At 40.5% G+C, this 21,795-nt stretch overlaps 2 protein-coding genes across 2 annotated transcripts; one reads left to right on the top strand and one right to left on the bottom strand.

Annotated features, from left to right (window-relative positions):
• Positions 1 to 15,950: 15,950 nt before the first annotated feature.
• Positions 15,951 to 17,142, bottom strand: LOC148933249 (uncharacterized). Its single transcript, XM_089062649.1, has 2 exons — positions 16,727 to 17,142; positions 15,951 to 16,506 (listed from the first exon to the last, which is right to left on the bottom strand). Exon 1 carries the CDS (start codon positions 17,072 to 17,074, stop codon positions 16,901 to 16,903), a length of 174 nt encoding a protein of 57 aa, XP_088918775.1. The 5' UTR covers positions 17,075 to 17,142; the 3' UTR covers positions 15,951 to 16,506; positions 16,727 to 16,900.
• A 2,459-nt stretch (positions 17,143 to 19,601) lies between these two features.
• On the top strand, positions 19,602 to 20,954 carry LOC125219474 (protein LATERAL BRANCHING OXIDOREDUCTASE 1-like). Its single transcript, XM_048121453.2, has one exon. The coding sequence runs from the start codon at positions 19,640 to 19,642 to the stop codon at positions 20,732 to 20,734; it is 1,095 nt and encodes a 364-aa protein (XP_047977410.1). The 5' UTR covers positions 19,602 to 19,639; the 3' UTR covers positions 20,735 to 20,954.
• Positions 20,955 to 21,795: the final 841 nt, after the last annotated feature.

The raw sequence follows: 21,795 nt of genomic DNA, 5'->3' as shown, positions 1-21,795 counted from the left end.
CCCTTGACCCAGGAATTCATCGGAAATTACACCCGTCCCTTAAGGCAATAATAGGGAGTGTGTGTAGTGGAATCTCGTCCACAACACACAACTCAGAATTATCCCTATAGACTTTCACTCTATGACCGTTTACAAGGAAATGAACAGAGTTTGGAGTACTTCCCTAGATCTCCACTGCTCCATTTGCTCGGATGCCAACGATGGTGTATGGGCCGATCCACTTAGACTTCAGTTTCCCTGGCATTAGCTTAAGCCGAGACTGAAAAATGAGCACCTTCTGTCCCACATGAAGTTCCTTGACCCGAAGGTTTTTATCATGCCATAACTTCGTTCTTTCTTTGTACCACATGGCAGACTCAAACGACTCCAGCCGAAGTTCCTCCAACTCTTGCAATTGTAACTTCCTCTCTTCTTCGCAAGCTATTGGCTTCATGTTCATTTCTTTCACTGCCCAGTACGCCTTGTGTTCAATACCACAGGTAAGTGACACATCTTACCAAACACAAGTCTGTAAGGTGACATTCCAATAGGCGTTTTAAAAACAGTTCTGTAGGCCCACAATGCGTCCCCGAGTCTTTTGCTCCAGTCCTTCCTTGACGGTTAACTGTTTTCTCCAATATCGCCTTGATCTCACGATTAGAAATCTCTGCCTGGCCATTAAACTGAGGATGGTAAGGAGTTGACACTCGATGGTGTACATCATATTTTTTCATCAAAGCCTCGATGGTGCGATTACAGAAATGTGTTCCTTGGTCTGAGATGATGGCTCTAGGAACTCCGTATCTATTGAAAATATTATCCTTGAGAAATTTCGCCACCTCCTTTGATTCGCAAGTTGTGGTGGCCTTCGCTTCTATCCACTTAGATACATAATCCACTGCAACCAATATGTAAGTATTCCCACAGGATGACGGAAACGGTCCCATAAAGTCCATTCCCCACACATCAAAAATTTCGCACACGATCACTGGGATCAGAGGCATCTCATCTCTCCTTGAAATCCCCCCCGTCTGCTGGCATCTCTCACAACACTGGCAGAACTCAAAAGCATCCTTATTCAATGTTAGCCAATAAAATCCGCTGTCTAGAACCTTCCTCGCTGTTTTCCTTGGCCCAAAGTGGCCTCCACATGCTAACGTGTGGCAATGGTTTAACACATCTCTTTGTTCCCATTCGGGAATGCAGCGCCTAATCACTTGATCTGAGCACATTTTCCACAGGTAAGGATCATCCCAAAAATAAAATTTGGATTCGCTTCTAATCTTCATCCTCTGGGCCCGGGAAACTTCTTCTGAAATTGGCATCTCTCCCGTGACCAAGTAGTTGGCTAGATCAGCAAACCACGGTTCTGCATTCAGCGTGCGCTTCCCCTTATCCGATTCCCCTAGACCGGTCAAGGCCAAAACTGCTTCCCAGTCAGGTGGTCTAGGAAATTTCTCCAAAAGGTACAAATGTTCCTCGGGAAAGGCATCGAGTATGGCCTCTTCTGTTTCTCCTTGGAAGATTCTGCTCAAATGATCTGCTACCCTATTCTCCGTTCCTCTTTTATCTCGTACTTCCCAATCAAACTCCTGTAAAAGTAACACCCAACGGATTAACCTTGGCTTCGACTCCTTCTTAGCAAGTAAGTATTTTATCGCTGCGTGATCTGTGAAGACTATAACCCTTGACCCAAGAAGGTAGGGTCGGAATTTTTCAAAGGAATACACGATGGCTAACATTTCCTTCTCCGTGGTGTCATAATTCTTCTGAGCTTGATTTAGTGTTTTGGAAGCATAGAAAATCACATAGCTTTTTCCATCAATTTTTTGTCCTAAGACGGCTCCCACGGCGAAATCGCTTGCATCACACATTATCTCGAAAGGATGGTTCCAGTCTGGTGCCCTGATTATTGGTGCTGATACTAACCTGTCCTTAAGCAGCTGGAACGCCCTCTCGCATCCTTCGTCAAAGACGAATTCCACATCATTTTGTAACAACCGAGTGAGTGGTTGAGCGATTTTTGCAAAATCCTTTATGAACCTCCTATAGAACCCTGCATGGCCTAGGAAACCTCTCACCTCTTTTTGATTCGTAGGGTATGGTAATTTTGATATCACATCCACCTTTGCCTTGTCTACCTGAATACCCCTCTCAGAAACCACGTGACCCAGGACAATGCCTTTAGTCACCATGAAGTGGCACTTCTCGAAGTTCAACACTAAATGCTTTTCCTGGCATCTCTGCAACACTAGATCAAGGCTGGCTAAACAAGTATCAAATGAGTTTTCATAAACGGTGAAATCGTCCATGAATATCTCAATGCATACTTCCAACAGATCCGAAAAAATGCTCATCATACATCGTTGAAAAGTCCCCGGTGCATTACACAATCCAAATGGCATTCTTCGGTATGCATATGTACCAAAAGGGCACGTGAATGTGGTCTTCTCTTGATCCTCTGGATTAACGTAGATTTGGAAATAGCCGCTGTATCCGTCAAGGAAACAAAAATACTGTTTTCCTGCCAATCTCTCCAGCATCTGATCAATGAAAGGTAAAGGAAAATGATCCTTCTTTGTGGCTTCGTTCAACTTCCTGTAGTCGATGCACATCCTCCATCCTGTCACTAATCTGGTGGGTACCAATTCATTCTTCTCATTTTTGACAACTTGTATCCCAGACTTCTTTGGCACCATATGGACAGGGCTGACCCACTCACTGTCAGGGATGGAGTAAATGATTCCTAGAGCAAGCATCTTCAATACCTCCTTTAGGACCTCCTCTCGCATGTTCGGGTTCAGCTTCCGTTGTGCATCTCGATGAGCCTTTGCACTTTCTTCTAAACGGATGTGGTGCATGCAAAGATCCGGACTTATTCCCACCAAATCTGAGAGAGTCCAGCCTATTGCCTTTTTGTTCCTTTTGATGACCTCCAACAACTCCTTCTTTTGTTCCTTGGTCAAGTTGTTGTTGACTATTACTGGAAATGTCTCGTCCTCCTCCAAGTAAGCGTACTTAAGGCCTGGTGGAAGTGTTTTCAGCTCTTTTTTCGTTCCATTCGTCTCCTGGGGCAAATGATTTTTTTCTGAAATTTCCGGTAAGGTCTCTTTCCCCGACCCAGGAGATTTTTCCAAGCTGGCCACATAAGTTGATCCATTTGACCTAGCTGATTCCGGGCTTCTGCAGAATTCCATAATGGCCTCTGTGAGCTCTTCATCTGTCAATTCTTCTGTGTTCACTGCTGCACACCATCCCACAACTTCTTTGTCAATCGAATGGCTCAACTCCGAGTTGTCGATTTGTTCCTGTATCAATTCTGTCTCAAGATATTCTTGGACTAAAGGGTTAATAACATCAATAGCGTAGAGATTCTCAACATCTAAAGGCCTTTTCATCCCCTCATCTATGCTAAAGGTATATTTTTCCCCATTATAGTCCAAGCAAATTGTTCCATCAAACACATCGATAATGGTCTTAGCCGTACGCAAAAATGGCCTCCCCAAAAGTACCCCACTAGACTCAGCAGACTCATTATCATTCATCTTGATCACGTAAAAATCAGCAGGATATAGAAATTCATGCACTTTGACTATAATATTTTCCAACACTCCTTCAGGGCAAATGCAAGTTCTATCTGCTAGCTGGATCACTACCTTGGTAGCAACCATTCTTACCCCAGTTAACTTCTTATAGATCGAAAGTGGCAAAACATTTATTAACGCCCCTAGATCACACATGGCATGCTCAACTTTGATATCCCCTAAAGAGATGGGTAATGTGAACATACCTGGGTCGGTGCATTTCGAGGGCATCCTTCTTTTCTGTATCACAGCAGACACAGTTTCTCCAATCACAATCTTCCCATCTAACTTGGTTTTCCCTGCAATAAACTCTTTGATGAACTTACTGAAGGTGAGCATTTTCAAGGCTTGCAAGAATGGCAAGTTGATTTCCAACTTGCTGAAAATCTCCATGAGATCCTCTGTATCATCTTTTTTCTTCTTCGCCTCCCCTCGATATGGAAATGGTTTTGCTCGTTTTACTGCATTTGTGGAAGTCCCAGCCTGGGTTTCATCAACTGCTTTGTTTCCTTCCTTACTCACTTCCTCAGGTTTGGGGTCTAGGAAAAACGGGTCCCTTGATCGAGGTAGAGATCCCCCTAAATCTTCCTTCTGGAGGTCTCTCTAAACAATGATCTCCCTCGGTCCAGCGCCTTCCTCTTGCTGTTTCTGACTCTGTTTCCCTTCTTTAGCTTGCATAGGCACTTCCTCATCAGTTTCCAACGTCGGCCCTTCGTAACCCCGCCCAGATCTCAAGGTGATTTGACTAATGTTTGCTCGGTCTGGCGGTTTGACGGTAGCAGGAAGTTTGCCTTCATTCCCTCGCATCTCATTCAAGGAAACTGCGATCTGGGAAAGTTGTTTTGCCATCATATCCATGGCGGCTTTATGTTCAGACTGAGCATCTTGTAACTTGTGCACCATGTCATTGTTGGAGTGTAGGTTACCTTGCATGAACTGCTATGAATTTACCAGATCATGGACCATGTCATCCAAACTCCGTTGTGGTCTGAAGTGAAATTGACCAGAATTTTGTCCTTGACCTTGGTTCTGTCGATAGTTGCCTTGATGATTGTTGTATTGGTTATTCGACCCTTGATTTCCCTGATGGTTATTGTACTGGCCACCCGACCCTTGATTCCCTTGATGATTCGGTTGGGAGTTCTGGTAGTTTCCTTGATTGTTTCTCTGATGAGGTGGCACATAGGAGCTTCCTGGGTTGTTCTGATTTTTGTTTCCCCAATTAGCTTGGTCCTGATTCCTATACCCCAGCTGTAATTGTCCTTCTTGACCTTTCCCTGACCAGTTGGACTGCCTCTCCGGAGGGTGTGCAAAATTCGTGAGCTGCAAAGTGTTAGAGTTTGTATACTAGAAATCACGTTTCGAGTGATTGAATACTGTAAAACTCTTATTTTATTTTCCAATGAATAAAACAGATTATTTTTGTCATAATGTTGTTATGTTTTACATTTAATGGATGTTAATGCATGTTTAAATGTATAAGTTAACTTAACAAAGTCTAAGTCTTTGTTTTAGTAGACCGGTTGTGGGCGTCGTCCACTTTAAGGTAATACGGTCAGTTCTAAACAAAGAAAAATATGAATTTCACAACCTAGATGGAATTAGACTACCCATCGAGAAAGGTTGCAATGTCAGTCCGTATATTTCTAAGCCTTACTGAAATAAGATGACATTGGTGTGGTATAGCACTGAACGGATCTAACAGCAAGACTTGCCTTGGGCTATCTACTGAAAGGCGAGGTCTTGATAAATATTTATTTCTTAATCAATGTAGGTTAGCATTGAGCATACGGTATTGATTATGCATTGCTTTGACTTATCAAATGGTGCGGGTTTTTCGTAACCCAATTATCCTGATATATTGGGCAGTGGTGATCGATATCTAGCGGTGCTAGGATTGCTATTATATTGAATCGTGCACGAGCTGAGTCTCGTTTGATAATGTCCTCAAGAGGAGCGCGAAACAAGGTTTTATTATTCGGAACCTAGCTAGTTGGAGTTTGATTACTCTATGAATAATAAATAAGTGTTTCATGCTGAGTCCACTCTTGGAATTAATAAGAAGTTAATTAATTAAGTCAATAGCAGACATTAATTAATTAATGGACATTTTAATCTTAAGCGCGGGAAATGAAAGATAAACGGAAACCCGGATTACTTGTAATTTCGGATTTGGATGGGGAGAGTTCAATATTACTTCTGTAGTGGCTGCTCGTAATATTCCAATTATAACTTATATTAAATTGTGGGTTCAATTTAATTAGTAAAAGTAAATTGGATGAGCCCATATCCAAAGCCTTCCATAGATCCCTGTCTGGGCCCAAAAGGAACTTAATATAAATAGGAGAATAAAGGAGACAGAAATAACACAATTTTATTTGCTAAAATTTTCGAAAATTTCAGCTCTCACAAGCTGTAGGAATTTTCGAATTCCTCTCCTGTTTCAAAAAGGATTTCTTCTGTCTTCTTTATTTAAGTCCTAGTATTCTAGTAAGATCAGCCCACACTGATATTAGAGTACAGTTCGGGAACCAGAGAGAAGATTTGTGGTCTAGTACTCAAAGCATCACGTGGAGAAGTCGCTAGCCATCTTCAATTCTTTGGAGAATTAAACAAGGTATTTTTCCTGCTCCGTAGAAAAGCATGTTTTAGGTTTCTATATTCTAAAACATGATTGATTCAAGTTATGAGCATGATACATGTGAAATTTGCGCGAATAGCTTTTGTCTAAATAATCTGCTAAATAGATCTGATAATTATGTGATTTGTTTTATGCACCCGCTTCCGCTGCCAGCTCCAACAATTGGTATCAGAGCCAGTCTTTGGCTCTGATTATTTGGATTTAAATTTCGCGAAATTCATGTATGCATGTCTTATTTGATTACGAAGCGTGTTCTTGTTTTATTATTTATGTTTATGCATGTTGAACTCAAGAACATTCGAATCATAGAACTTGAATTATTCGAACGTACGAGATGTGCGATTCGTCGGCGCTTGCGCCGGGACGAATCGCACTACGTGCAATCGAAGTAGGGTTGTCGAATTGAGTGGGAGCCGAGGGAGTCGGGCATCGGGCGACGCGCCGGCGAGCAAGGGCTCGCGCGCGCCGCCGGCGAAACCCGTGCAAACCCTAGCCGGCCCCGATTGAACTCGACGCGACAGAAAAAGGAGCCGAAGGGATACGATCAAGCGGCGACGCGCTGACGAGCAAGGGCTCGTGCGCGCCGCCGGTCTCGACCGCATGCCCAGGCCGGAATCGACTTCGTCGCTGGAGAGGAGATGAGGCACGGTGGCTCGTCCGAGAACCACCGAGGTGCCGAAGCTCTACCGGATAAACCCTAACCCTAGAATCCCTAACCCTAGTCGCCCGTCACCGGCGATGCACGACCGAGAGCAGCTGCGCCTAGCGCCGCAGCTGCTGGTTCGCGCGAGGCCGTCGGTTGAGTGGGAGCTCGCCGGAGCATGGCGGTCAGTGGCCGCGGGATGCTCGGCAAGACGGAGGGAGTCGCGGCATACGCTCGCCGCGAGGGAAGGAGGAAGCGCGCGCCTTCGGGCGCGGCCTGCCGGCGGCGGTCGGGCGGCGAACTTGCCGCTCCGGCGAGCGTCTCCGGTGGGAGTCTTCAAATCTTCGTCGTGTTGATTCGTGCGAACCTCGAATCACTAGATATCGACGAAAGATTATTTTAATGATTATTTAATTTATTAATTAATAGATATCATTAAAAATAATATTATTTAATGAAATAAAATATTTTGGGAAGATTTCCCTAGATTTTAGGAATATTTGGATTATTTTCTATATCTATGAATATTTTATATCCTAGATGATATAGATAAGAATAATTTAATAGTTTCCTAAATATATAATATATCTTGAATCTATAATAAGATAAGATATATGTAAGATTACATTAAATAATATAATTAATCATCTTCCTAATCTTGAACTTGGAAATTATATGAATTTAATTTTTCATGTCTAATTAAGATTATAAATAATGTACTTTATTTTAGATATATCTTATAGTATGACATGAATAAGAATTAAATTCTAGAATAATAATTCCTAAACTAAGATACTAAAGATAATGAAAGATTTAATTATCCAGTCAATTAAATGCCAACAGAATTTAATTAGTCTTAATCTGCCTTAAGGCTAAAGGATAATTAATGAAAAACCATAACTAAAATATCTAAGCGATAATTATGAACTAAATGTTTATATATGGTCTCCATCGGTTGGACTGCCAAATTTTGTGAAGCTGATTTTCTAATATTATCGCCACCTACAGAGTAGGGACAATAATCCTACGAAAACAGTAAGTTCATAAGGGCGGACTTCTCAAATAATAAATAGAATGAACTAGAAAGTGATTCCTAATATTATCGCCACCTACAGAGTAGGGACAATAATCCTAAGGAATTACAAGTTTCAGGGTTCAATCAGAATTTATGAGATAGCTTGGTTTTATTATCAGCACATAAACATTGTTATGGGAGTGTGTTGTAGAAATAAAATTCTGTAATGCTAAATCTGATGGTCATGCTTAGGCAACATTAGGCGTGTTGACCTCCAGAGGAGGAAGATATTGATGCGTCGGTGCTGTGACCAGTAAAATTGTCAAAATTTTAATGCGTATTTACCTCCAGAGGAGGGTACAATTTATTAATTTGGCTGTTGTAAGATTTTGAAAAGTTTTATGGTTAATCTACTCAATTTCCTTACATAAGTTTATGACAAATAGTAAAATCTTCTGTTTGCAGTGCAATAAAATTCGTCAAGATGTCTTTTAATCCTCTTTCTGCCATTCTCAAAGAAAACAAACTCGAAGGCCAAAATTACATCGAATGGAAACAAAACTTGGATATCGTTCTCACAGCAGAAGAGTACAAGTTCGTACTCACTACTCCACGCCCAGCTGTCCCGGCTGCTAGTGCCAGCCAAGCATTGCGAGATGCGCATAGACGGTGGCATAAGGCGAATGAGATGGCTAAGTGCTACATGTTGGCTTCTATGTCATCAGTACTCAAGCATCAGCATTCTGCCATGGAAACTGCCGCCGAGATCATGACAAATCTCGCAAATCTTTTTGGTACTCAGAATCGAACGGCTAAGTCTCAAGCCTTTCGGAGTATCATGACGAAGTCTATGAAGGAAGGCTCGTCTGTGAGGCAACACGTCCTCGAGATGATGAGTCACCTCAACCAGATTGAGGTATTGGGAGGGACGATCGATCCCGAGTCCCAGGTTACTATAATCCTTCAGAGTCTTCCCCCTAGCTTCCAGCAGTTCAAGCTCAACTTTGAGATGAACAAACGGAATTATACTTTAGCAGAGTTGCTGACTGAACTTCAGTCGGCGGAGGACCTTATGGTTCAAGCTAAAGTAGCTATGATGAGTATCGCGCCTAATTCCTCTGGCTCTAAGGCTAGAAGAGGAAAGAAAAAGGCACCGAACCAAGTAGCAGTCAACAATGCTAAGGGAAAGAAGAAACAGCGGGGTGACAAGAAGCAAACTGGAAAATGCTTCAAGTGTGGAGAGAAAGGTCATTGGAAGCCAGATTGTCCTAAAAAGGGCAAGGCTACAGGTATGCACCATGCTCTAGTAGTCGAGTCATGTTTGGCTTTGACATCTACTCATACTTGGGTTATTGATACTGGAGCAACTGATCATATATGTTTTGATCCTGACTTGATGCAGGTGACAAGACGGCTACATGATCGTGAGATAGAGGTCCAGCTGGGCGACGCTACGAAAGTGGCGGCCGTTGCAGTGGGAGACGTTTATTTACGTTTTTCTAGTGATAGATTTTTGATTTTTGAAGAATGTTTTGTTGATACCCTCTTTTAGAAGAAATTTAATTTCAGTTTCTAAATTGTCTTATGATGGATATTCGATTTCTTTTAATGACAATTGCGTTATTAAGAAAGATGGTTCTTATATCTGTCGCGGTATCATGGAAAACAATCTGTACACGATCACTTCTACACAATTTAATCAACGTAAATCAGAACTCAATGCTACATCGAAAATTTCTAAGAAAAGAAAAGAACCTTCAACTTCAATGAATGAAACGTACTTATGGCACCTTAGACTTGGTCATGCCAACGAAAGAAGGATTCATGCGATGGTTGATCAAGATCTTATTAAAGGTCTTGAGAAGGAACCGTTTTCGAAGTGTGAGTCCTGTCTCGAAGGCAAGATGACTAAGAGATCTTTTAGATCAAAGGGGAATAGGGCCAAAGAAGTACTTGAGCTCATTCATACTGATGTGTGTGGACCAATGTCAACCGAGGCAAAGGGCGGTTTTCGATATTTCGTCACCTTTACAGATGACTACTCGAAAATCGGATACATCTATTTGATGCGCTACAAGTCTGAAACTTTTGACAAGTTCAAGGAGTTTAAGGCTAAAGTAGAGACGCAACATGGTAAGAGTATCAAATGCCTGCGATCTGATCGCGGAGGCGAATACCTAAGTGCCGAGTTTTTGGACTATTTATCGGTAGCTGGGATTGAATCCCAAACGACTGCGCCGGGCACACCCCAGCAGAATGGCGTGGCTGAAAGAAGGAATAGGACCTTATTAAATATGGTCAGATCGATGATGAGTTATGCACGGTTACCTGTTTCGTTTTGGGGTCATGCTTTGCTTTCTGCAAACTATCTCTTAGACGTCTTACCTTCTAAATCTGTTCCTACTACCCCATATGAGTTGTGGAATGGGCGTAAGCCCAATCTAGAACATCTCAGAGTATGGGGGTGTCCGGCTCATGTATTGGAAAAGGATCCAACTAAGCTGGAATCAAGGACTGAGGTTTGCGTGTTTATAGGATACCCTAGAGGAACGAAAGCTTATGAATTCTATAGTCTCAGAGATCAGAAAGTGATTGTGAGCACTCATGCCACATTCTTAGAGGAAGACTATGTAATGAATCATAAGTCCAGCAGTGAGATTGCTCTAGAAGAGCTAACTCAAGTTTCAACTTCCATTAACCAAGAACAATTACCAAGTGTAACAACAATTCCAGAAACTTCAACTAATACTCCAGATATTGTAGTGCCGCGCCGCAGTGGGAGGGTCTCTCATGAGCCCGATAGATACATTGGTTTGGGTGAGTGTATGGATCACTCCTCGGACAGCAATGTACTGGATCCCTGGAATTTTGCAGAGGCGCAGGCTGATGTCGATCATTGCGAATGGGTGAAAGCAATGGATTCGGAACTACAATCTATGTTAGACAAAGACGTCTACGATTTGTCTGTCCTACCCGAAGGCTGTACTGCCATTGGGAGCAAGTGGATATACAAACGTAAACGTGGACCCGATGGACGAGTTAAAGTCTTCAAGGCAAGACTAGTGGCTAAGGGGTATACCCAAAAGGAAGGTATCGATTACGATGAGACCTTCTCCCCAGTGGCCATGCTCAAATCGATCCGTATACTTTTGTCTATAGCAGCTTACATGGATTGGGAAGTATGGCAGATGGACGTTAAGACTGCGTTTCTAAACGGGAGTCTTGAGGAGACCATCTACATGGAACAACCCGAAGGCTATGTAGTGAAGGGCAAGGAACACATGGTTTGGAAGCTTAAGAAGGCCATTTATGGTCTCAAGCAAGCATCTAGATCATGGAACCAGTGTTTCGATCAAACTGTTCAAAAGTTTGGATTCGAAAAATGCCCTAATGAAAGCTGCGTGTATAAGAAGGTTGAAAAAGGAAATGTTGTGTTCTTAGTTTTGTATGTAGATGACATTCTTCTAATTGGAAACAATAAAAAGATGTTGTCATCAGTGCGAACTTGGTTGTCCAGCCAGTTCGAGATGAAAGATATGGGTGATGCGGGACACATTCTCGGTATCAAGGTTCTTAGGAACCGAGGTAAGAAAATGTTGTGCTTATCCCAAGAATCTTACATCGAAACGGTACTTAGACGCTTTAGCATGCAAGATGCCAAGAAAGGTTTCCTACCTTTTAGACATGGCATCCAGTTGTCTCAAGAGATGTGTCCTAAGACAGCATCTGAGATAGCAGAGATGAGAAGAATACCATATGCCTCGGCAGTTGGTAGTCTCATGTATGCTATGCTTTGTACTAGACCCGATATCTGCTTTGCTGTTGGCATGGTAGCAAGATATCAATCAAATCCCGGCCAAGGACATTGGACTGCCGTAAAGAACATACTCAAGTACCTTAATCGGACTAAGGACTATGTTCTAGTTTACAATGCAGCCGAGCTCTGTCCTTTAGGATATACAGATTCAGACTTTCAGGCTGATCTAGATTCGAGAAAATCAACTTCCGGATATGTGTTTACCTTAGGAGGTGGAGCCGTAATTTGGAAGAGTGTAAAGCAGAAATGCATTGCAGACTCTACCATGGAAGCCGAATATGTGGCCGCTTCGGAGGCTGCAAAAGAGGCTGTTTGGCTTAAGAATTTCCTTCTGGACTTAGGTGTGGTTTCGAATATGCCCAAGAGCATCACCGTTTATTGTGACAATTCCGGTGCTGTGGCAAATTCGAGAGAACCACGGGCTCATAAGGCGAGCAAGCACATAGAGAGGAAGTATCATATCATTCGAGATATAGTGCAGAGAGGAGACATACAAGTGGTCAAGATTGAGTCAGAAAACAACCTGGCAGATCCTTTCACGAAGGCGTTAGCGGTAAAGCCGTATGAAAGCCATGTTGAAGGAATGGGAGTTCGACTAATTCAAGACCTCAATCCGCTTTCAGTATAAGTGGGAGATTTAGACGTTAGCACATTTTGTATACTCGAAAGTGTTTTGAGTATAAGTGGGAGATTGTTAGAGTTTGTATACTAGAAATCACGTTTCGAGTGATTGAATACTGTAAAACTCTTATTTTATTTTCCAATGAATAAAACAGATTATTTTTGTCATAATGTTGTTATGTTTTACATTTAATGGATGTTAATGCATGTTTAAATGTATAAGTTAACTTAACAAAGTCTAAGTCTTTGTTTTAGTAGACCGGTTGTGGGCGTCGTCCACTTTAAGGTAATACGGTCAGTTCTAAACAAAGAAAAATATGAATTTCACAACCTAGATGGAATTAGACTACCCATCGAGAAAGGTTGCAATGTCAGTCCGTATATTTCTAAGCCTTACTGAAATAAGATGACATTGGTGTGGTATAGCACTGAACGGATCTAACAGCAAGACTTGCCTTGGGCTATCTACTGAAAGGCGAGGTCTTGATAAATATTTATTTCTTAATCAATGTAGGTTAGCATTGAGCATACGGTATTGATTATGCATTGCTTTGACTTATCAAATGGTGCGGGTTTTTCGTAACCCAATTATCCTGATATATTGGGCAGTGGTGATCGATATCTAGCGGTGCTAGGATTGCTATTATATTGAATCGTGCACGAGCTGAGTCTCGTTTGATAATGTCCTCAAGAGGAGCGCGAAACAAGGTTTTATTATTCGGAACCTAGCTAGTTGGAGTTTGATTACTCTATGAATAATAAATAAGTGTTTCATGCTGAGTCCACTCTTGGAATTAATAAGAAGTTAATTAATTAAGTCAATAGCAGACATTAATTAATTAATGGACATTTTAATCTTAAGCGCGGGAAATGAAAGATAAACGGAAACCCGGATTACTTGTAATTTCGGATTTGGATGGGGAGAGTTCAATATTACTTCTGTAGTGGCTGCTCGTAATATTCCAATTATAACTTATATTAAATTGTGGGTTCAATTTAATTAGTAAAAGTAAATTGGATGAGCCCATATCCAAAGCCTTCCATAGATCCCTGTCTGGGCCCAAAAGGAACTTAATATAAATAGGAGAATAAAGGAGACAGAAATAACACAATTTTATTTGCTAAAATTTTCGAAAATTTCAGCTCTCACAAGCTGTAGGAATTTTCGAATTCCTCTCCTGTTTCAAAAAGGATTTCTTCTGTCTTCTTTATTTAAGTCCTAGTATTCTAGTAAGATCAGCCCACACTGATATTAGAGTACAGTTCGGGAACCAGAGAGAAGATTTGTGGTCTAGTACTCAAAGCATCACGTGGAGAAGTCGCTAGCCATCTTCAATTCTTTGGAGAATTAAACAAGGTATTTTTCCTGCTCCGTAGAAAAGCATGTTTTAGGTTTCTATATTCTAAAACATGATTGATTCAAGTTATGAGCATGATACATGTGAAATTTGCGCGAATAGCTTTTGTCTAAATAATCTGCTAAATAGATCTGATAATTATGTGATTTGTTTTATGCACCCGCTTCCGCTGCCAGCTCCAACACAAAGGAGGTGGTTGGCTTTGATCATGGTCAGTACATCTAAAGTTTGGGTGAGTCCTCCATGGAGCGTCCCTCTGTCTTCCTTGATTCCTATTCCCATCGGGATTCCAACTTCCCATCGAATTTGCTTGAGCTTGACACTCCCCTTCGTAGGGCTGACTGTAGTATGGTTGCAGTTGCCTTTCCCCTTGACCAGGGGATTTTTCAATTTCCACTGGAGCATGCGGATTGTATTTCTCGATTGCATTTAGCAAGGCCTTTTCCAGTTTATCGATCCTATCTTCCACCTTCTTGTCTTCTTGATCCATCACTGCATTAGCTGATCCTCTCTTCAATATGCTTCGCGGGTTATCATAGGCCTTCTTTGCCTCGATCAGTCTCCCTAAGGTTTCCCGAGCTTCACTTGCCTTATTCTTGGTAAAATTTCCCCCGCTCGAGGAGTTCATCAAGTCCTTTGATTCAGGGTTTGCACCTTCATAGAACAAATAGTAAGTCTCCGCTTCTATCATCCTGTGGTTTGGACAAGCATCCAGCAGCCTCTTGAAGCGGGACCAATAAGAACTTAGAGACTCATCGTATTCTTGTTTGCACTCCTGAATCTCCTTCTTCAAGGCATTCGTCTTGTTGGATGGAAAAAAGTAATCCACAAATTCCAGTTTAAAATCTTTCCACGTGTTGATCGAGTCCGGTGGAAGCCTCAGCAGCCAAGTGTTCGCCTCCCCTTGGAGAGCAAACGGAATTGCTCGAAGACGGTAGTCCTCTTCTGTTGCCTCGTTGGGTCGCTTCTGAATGCTGCATAGTTTGCTGAACTCGTTCAAAAATTCATAGGGGCATTCGTTCCTACGCCCAGAGAAAGTAGGTAGAACTCCAAGTACATTCGTCTTGATGTCGATCGACCTCCGTCGTGGGTTCGAGACTATAGCATGAGCGGGTTCACCATCAAGATGTGCGGTGAGTGACCCTATTTCCGGATCGGGGTCTAGTAGATGAGCCATATCTGGGTCCTTCTCCTCCTCGGTCTCGGAATGCTCTGGTTCGGTTGATGTCCCTAGGTTCTCCTCTGTCGATGAATCCCACTCCTTTTCACTTTCTGACTCGAACGGGAATGGACCTTCCGTCCTCAATCCTGATCTGGTGGTGATGGTAGATGTAGATTCCTTGACTCGCCACTTGTATTGGCCACTCCCTGATCCAGATGAGCTTGCCCAACTTCCAGATTGGAAGCCTGCTTTCATAAACTGTCAGGGAGAAAGAAAATAACAGAAATCAAAATTTTATTTCCAAATCCTTAAATGAAATAACAACAAACGCCATCCATCCCCGACAACGGCGCCACTTGAAAGGCTCTGTTTCGCTACGCGTGTTCAAATAGGAAATAACAGGTTCCCTAGATCCAGCAAGTCCACTAGATCACTCGGTCTAGGAACTCGCGGGTCGCGAGGAATCCCGGTCGTCGGGCACACAAATCACTTTTTCTTTCAAAAAACCCTCAACCACTTTACTAAACCTAGTATAGGGAAGTAGGGATCGATCCCACAGAGAAGGATGCGTAATACTCATGTTCAAGGACTTGGGATTGTTTTTGGTGTTGGCTGCTGCCACGCATTTTCTTGGGTTGAGGAAATCAAAATTAACTTGACTTGGGAACTTTTAAAAATTCTTAAACTAACAGCTAGACTTAGGAAATAAACCTACTGTGGGGACCATGTCTAAAAAAGCAAGGTACGACTGAAAAGTTGGCAGAATAACTAACTCTTGTACCGACTGACAGTGACATCGTCTTCTACAACCAAAATTGCGTAAAACTTCTTAAGAAAAACAGCATGAGCAAAATAAAAACAGAGCTACTGACTTGAAATCAAATTTATGCATAATAACATAGAACTTAACAGATCTGCATACCCTAGACGAAGTAAAATAGAACCAAGAAGAAGAAAAAAATACAAGATCTATCGAACCACTATCTTTCCACATGTCGAATACAACCTCAGACGCTAAATCCACTCCGGATCCAAGCGTCCGACATGAACTCCAAACTGCAGAAACTCTCCATCACGTCAGATTTAAAAAAAAAAAACTCCGAATACTCAAACAACCACAGATCTGTCACCAAATTCCACATCAAACACCTCAACATCAAAATAAACAGAGATCGACATAACAATTGAAGAAATAAGCTAACAGCAGAGAGATCTATGCAAAATGACTTGAAATTTAACCACTAAACGCAGATCCACGAACGGTAAAACAATTAAGCATCATCAACATCAAGGTCGACTCCCAAAAGTGAAGTTCGACGGTGAAACAAGCAAAACAACTGAAATTAAAGGTAATTGTATCTTCGCCCTCACTCGGACGGTGTTGTCAAACACGAAATTTTCTAGAAAGTACCCCTCCGATCACGACTGCCCCAGATCCATTCCCAAGTGTGTGTAAAGTGTGTGAGCTAAGAAGAGTGAAAACTATCCTACTTTTGCGTTGCATGCTCTTCTATATATATAGGCGTTTGTGTGGGCCCAGCGAGGTATAGATAAGACTTTGTTGCCCTCAGCTGTAGACTCCTCTGTCACGCCAATTTTCCTTGTAAATCCTGCTCACTTCGTTCCTTTCCCTCGCTAGACCATCTCCTTCATTACTTCCTTGATCTAGCGATTTTCTTCACACACCTGGCTTAAGAAACGTGTTAGACCCAGCAAATTATAACATTTTTCGCACATTACCGATGCATGAAATTAGCCTTATCATTTATCATCACAATTGAAATTATAATTTTCTAAAGTTTATCAAATAATAGTAACATTATCTTTTGGGAGTAAGTTTATGTTGTATAAAGTTTTCTTTAGTGTATGTATAAGGGCATTTGGTCATTTCAAAATGGTAGTGTACCTGTAAAAAATGCTCACGCCTTAGATTAATTAATGAGGTGAAATTTCCATCTCCAGAATCCTCAAGAAAAAAACAATCGCATCTTGGTTTAATCTCCGCGAAAAAAGAAGGATGGATCTTGGTAAAAGAAAAAATTGTAAATAAATGAAAATATAGATGAAATAGGAAGAAGGATCAAGAGACGTAGATCATGCCGGGGCGATCAATGAGTTTTCTGGCTTTACGGCTGCGCATTTCGAGCTTCACGCTCGCGCTCTTGTCTATTTTCGTGTACCGTTTCTTTGATTTCTTCAACGATCGAACCTTGGATCTTATCGTCTCTACCAAATTCCCCAACTGATTCGCCATTTTCTTTATGTTGTTTTTGGGAGTGGACACTGAAGAGGTGGGATTAGTAACAAATAAGACAAGTGATATTAGCACATAAAACTCTGAAGAATGTCCTAATACCTTATAAATGGAAATGTGTTAGCTAAAATGCTAAATAGTACGGTGGACACTATTTTTAGGAACAAGTTTGTTGAGAAACCATGCTTGTAGCATCTTAGTAATTTTTAGTTGTTGAGCAAGTGGTGTTTTCTACAACTACTATTTTATTTCTTTGGTTTTGCTTCTCTATCAATTATAGTAATTAGTTTTTACCGATGTTTTAACTATTAAATAGAGAATTTATATTCGATTTAATTGCCTATGCTAAATGGATCCAAATTTAAAAGAGGCTTTAGGAATTACCTACGTGCATGAGGTGTATGTGTCTGAGTTCAAAATTGAATTTGGGTTTATTTGAACTACTGTTGGGCTTCGTTAATTAATGTTATTTCTCAAAGAAACCAATTGTTTATATTCTAAAAGTAGATTAAATTTTTTTAATATTGTATGTTACGAAGAAATATACTATTCCCTCTGTTTCCGATTAAGAGTCACACTTTTCCATTTCAGTTCGTCCTCAATTAAGAGTCACACTTTATTTTTACCATAAATAGTAAGTAGGTCACACATTCCACTAACTCAATTAACTCACATTTTATTATAAAATCAATATAAAAAAATGAGTCTCACATTGCATTAACTTTTTCAGCCAACTTTTCTTTACATTTCTTTAAATTCGTGTCCGATCAAAGTTTGACTCTTAATCGGGGACGGAGGGAGTATATCCTAATAAAACAAGAGTAAAAGATATTTAGACTTCATAATTAACATTTGTATACTCGAAATCAAGTTCAAACTGATCATACACATAAGTAGCAGCCGAGATAAGTTTGTAATTCCAGTGAGTTTAATTTTAGTACTCTCTCCGTCCCAAAAAAGTTGAGTCGTATTCTTTTTTAGTCCGTCCCAATAAAGTTGAGTCATTTACTTTAATAAAAGACAAAACATTTAATCACTCTTTTTTTATTTCATCATTTACTTTACTCTCTCTTATCTTTACTACTTTTTTTCATCTCTCCTATTTATTTAATATAAATTCTTAACCTCTGTGCCCAAAAGTTTTGTCTCAACTTTTATGGGACGGAGGGAGTCAGTGGCGAAGCCAGAAATTTAATCATGAAGGGTCCAAAATTAAACTTCAAAACAAATTACATAAATTAAATTATAAGGTTCAAAATGTAAAAGTTAAATACAATCACATCATAACATTTGTCTTCTATTCTTCATCTTCTGAAATCGCTGCATAATAATATCATTGGTAACTTTAACAAACACATCCTTTTCTATATATATAAGGAACTAAGCAGTCATTTAATAGTTGGTCTCACATGCTATTATGTAGAGAAGTCTTGATGATTTTTATTGCTGAAAAGACTCTTTCTACTTACGCAGTGGCAACTAGTAAGATCAATAACAACTTAACTAATAAATAAATCATTGGAAAAACTCCATGTTTCCTTGTAGAAACCATCTTTGAGCAAGATCACTGATTCCTGATATTTGTGAAAACTTTTCATTTATGCGCACATCGAAAATAAAGTTCTCAAGTTGACTTTCAAGTTCAAACAATATGCTCAACGGAAGTGGAGGTTCAACTGATGAAGATTAAGTTTGCAAAATATTTGATATTTTCTGTACTAAGATTAGCAAAATATAAATCATACACAAAAAAAGATAAAATTCATCTTATATACTTCACAACTAAAACAATAAAAGTAACCAAAATATACAATATGCTCAAATCTAAAAATTTGCCATTGCAAACAATAATTAATAACATTGGGACTCACACTCACAAATCAAATTGTATATATATAAAACTATTAACACATTCACATCAAATAAAGAATTTCAAATTACTTACCTACGGCGAAGAACTCAGAAGCAGAAAGCTAAATTAAGGATAAACAGTTCATATAAATTTTGTTGAAAGCAATCTTTAATACTCCCTCGGTCCCAAGATAAGTGACGTGTATTCCTTTTTGGGGTGTCCCACTATAAGTGACCTATTTTCATTTTTAGCAAAAAGTGATCTATCTTACTTTATTCTCCACCTACTTTATTTTCTCTTCGCTCCTCTACTTTTCCCTCTCTCATACTTTACTCTCTTCACTTTAAATTATTTACATATCATTCCTTAAATCTCGTGCCCAAAAGAAGTAGGTCACTTATCTTGGGACGGAGGAAGTATTACATATATTATAAATTATAATTAATGTAGAAATCACTAAAATACCCCTTATTTTTTTAAGAATTGGTGGGGGGACCATGGCCCCACCCTTCCTCCGCCCCTGGAGGGAGTACTTCATATATAATTTTGAGAAACTTAAATCATTAAATGGATAAATTCAGATAAATGGTACTAGTTGAAAAAAACACGTGGATGTTTAAAGATCACAATATTAACGACCACATTTAACAATTAACAGTATTAACAATAAATACATTATACATCATCTCCACCAAAAACGAAAAGAAAAGGAAATGGAAAATATTGAAAGGATTCACCACCACGACACCAAATTCATCGACCAAAATGGGCACCTACAAACAATCAAAATTCCAGTAGTTCAAGACTTGGCCCAGCTGAAGATCATACCCGGAGAGTTCATCCAAAACCCGGTCGCAGCCCACCCATTTCCTCCCAACACCTTCTTTGACGCGATAGACATGGCCAAACTCCGCACCAAGTCGGGTCGGGCCACGGAGCTCCGCAAACTTGCCAGCATCTGCGAGGAAGGGGGCATGTTTACCATCCGAAACCACGGGTTGGATCCACGGGCTCTGGAGGAGGTGGAACAAGTCGTCAAGCATTTCTTCGATCTTCCCTTCGAGGACAAAAAATCCAGTGTGGGAACGTACACGGATGCCGATAACATGGGATACGGCCGGAATTTCTTCAAATCGCAGCATCAGCCGTTGGATTGGATCGACCGCTTGGCTATGAAGGCGGCTCCGCTGGGCTCCACCGATGGCCTCCGTGTTTGGCCTAACAATCCACCCAATTTCCGGCCAGCCGTGGAGAATTTTGTGGAGATTGGCCGCCAAGTTCTAGACGAGCTTCTAGAAGCCCTTGCAGAAGCCATCTCGTGCGATACACATTCATTCTCGCGATATTTTGATCCCAAAACGAGCGAGATTAATGTTCGGGTTAACTATTACCCGTCTTGCCCCCGGCCCGATTTAACAATGGGCTTGGTCCCACACACAGACGCTAGTGCTCTAACTCTCTTGACCCAATTCGGATCCGAAAATGGGCTTCAAGTATTCAAGAGCAATCAATGGATCACAGTGCCGTGGCCATGTGACTCGTTGCTTGTCAATATAGGAGATCTCATTGAAATCATGAGTGATGGGAGGTTCCGGAGCTCGTGGCACCGGGCTGTGGTGCAACCGGATACGGGCCGCTTCTCGGTCGCGTTGTTTTACAGGCCACCAAGGGGAGCGGAGATTGAGCCGGTGAGTGATGGGGAGTCCAATAAGTATAAGAAAGTTGTGGTGGGGGACTATTTAGACCATTTTTACAAATTAAGCCCAACACCTACTAAACAAGCCATAATGTTTGCCAAATTTAATTAGATACATATAATATCAACCATTGTGCATTAATGAAGTAGGGGGTGCTAATATGTCTAAACCCAAATATAGTCCTTTTTTTTCTATTTACACACGTTCCAATAGTCAATTACTATTTCACTATTTTTTAATGTATTTATTTATGCTTTTGTTATTATAGTTGTGTAAAACAAATCGTATGTTATTCTAGAAATTAATATAGAATGGTGTGTCATTTTGAATATTTAGGGCTCATTTCGTATCTACTACTACTACTATACAACAGTATGAGATAAATGTGAGAAATTTTTTGGAATATTTAATACTTCGTATAATATTAACATATCAATATCATGTTTGATGAGATGTATTAATTATATGAAAGGGCTATATGTTTCATAAAATTAGGGCTCGTTCTGTGTTTGATGAAAAGTTGATCGAACTTGAGAAGGTTCATACGGATGATAATGGGGCTGATATGATGACAAAGATTTTTTCGAGATGCAAGTTTCAAGTTTGTTATTCTCTTGCCGGAATGGCAAGATCCTCCACACAGTTGTGAGGGAGGAGATTTGTTGGGTTAGGACTCCCAACTTGTGGAAAAAAGACCCATATATTATTGGCCCATTTATTTACTTAAATAGGTCAATGGAGAACTTATAAAGCCGCCACATTGAGAAAAAGACAGAAAAAAACTTGTAGAAGGAAAGAAGAGAGAAATGAGTGTTCTCTAAGTTTCTGTACTGCGCAGTCTCGGGTTTTGTCTTGATTGGAGGTCCAAACGTTGTCCGATCAACTTGAAATTTTAACTGGTGGTAGAAGACTTGTTGTTCTTCATTCTGATTGAAGGAAATTGAATTTGAACTATTAGATATTCAATTATAAATTTCTGAACGTGACTACAATTTCTTGAGATGTTTATTTCATCTATTTTGAGGTTGTATTGATAATCTAGTGTCTTCGTTGTGTTGTTAATGATTATATATCATTGTAAACTTCTTGGTTGTATTCTCTCCTCGGTGATAATGGATTTGGTAGACCGGTGGGTCTCGTGGTTTTTATCTCTTCACATTAAAATGAGTTTT

This window comes from Salvia hispanica, chromosome 1, assembly GCF_029641045.1.
Source record: "Salvia hispanica isolate PSC_SH4W2 chromosome 1, Shi_PSC_v1, whole genome shotgun sequence".
Classification (NCBI taxonomy): Eukaryota; Viridiplantae; Streptophyta; class Magnoliopsida; order Lamiales; family Lamiaceae; genus Salvia; species Salvia hispanica.
Note: the sequence above shows the minus strand (reverse complement) of the source record. Positions and strands in the feature narration are given on the sequence as shown.

Excerpts from the sequence above, each read along its gene's own strand:
- LOC148933249 (XM_089062649.1), bottom strand. The coding sequence starts at position 17,074 with ATGGCGAATCAGTTGGGGAATTTGGTAGAGACGATAAGATCCAAGGTT.
- LOC125219474 (XM_048121453.2), top strand. The coding sequence starts at position 19,640 with ATGGAAAATATTGAAAGGATTCACCACCACGACACCAAATTCATCGAC.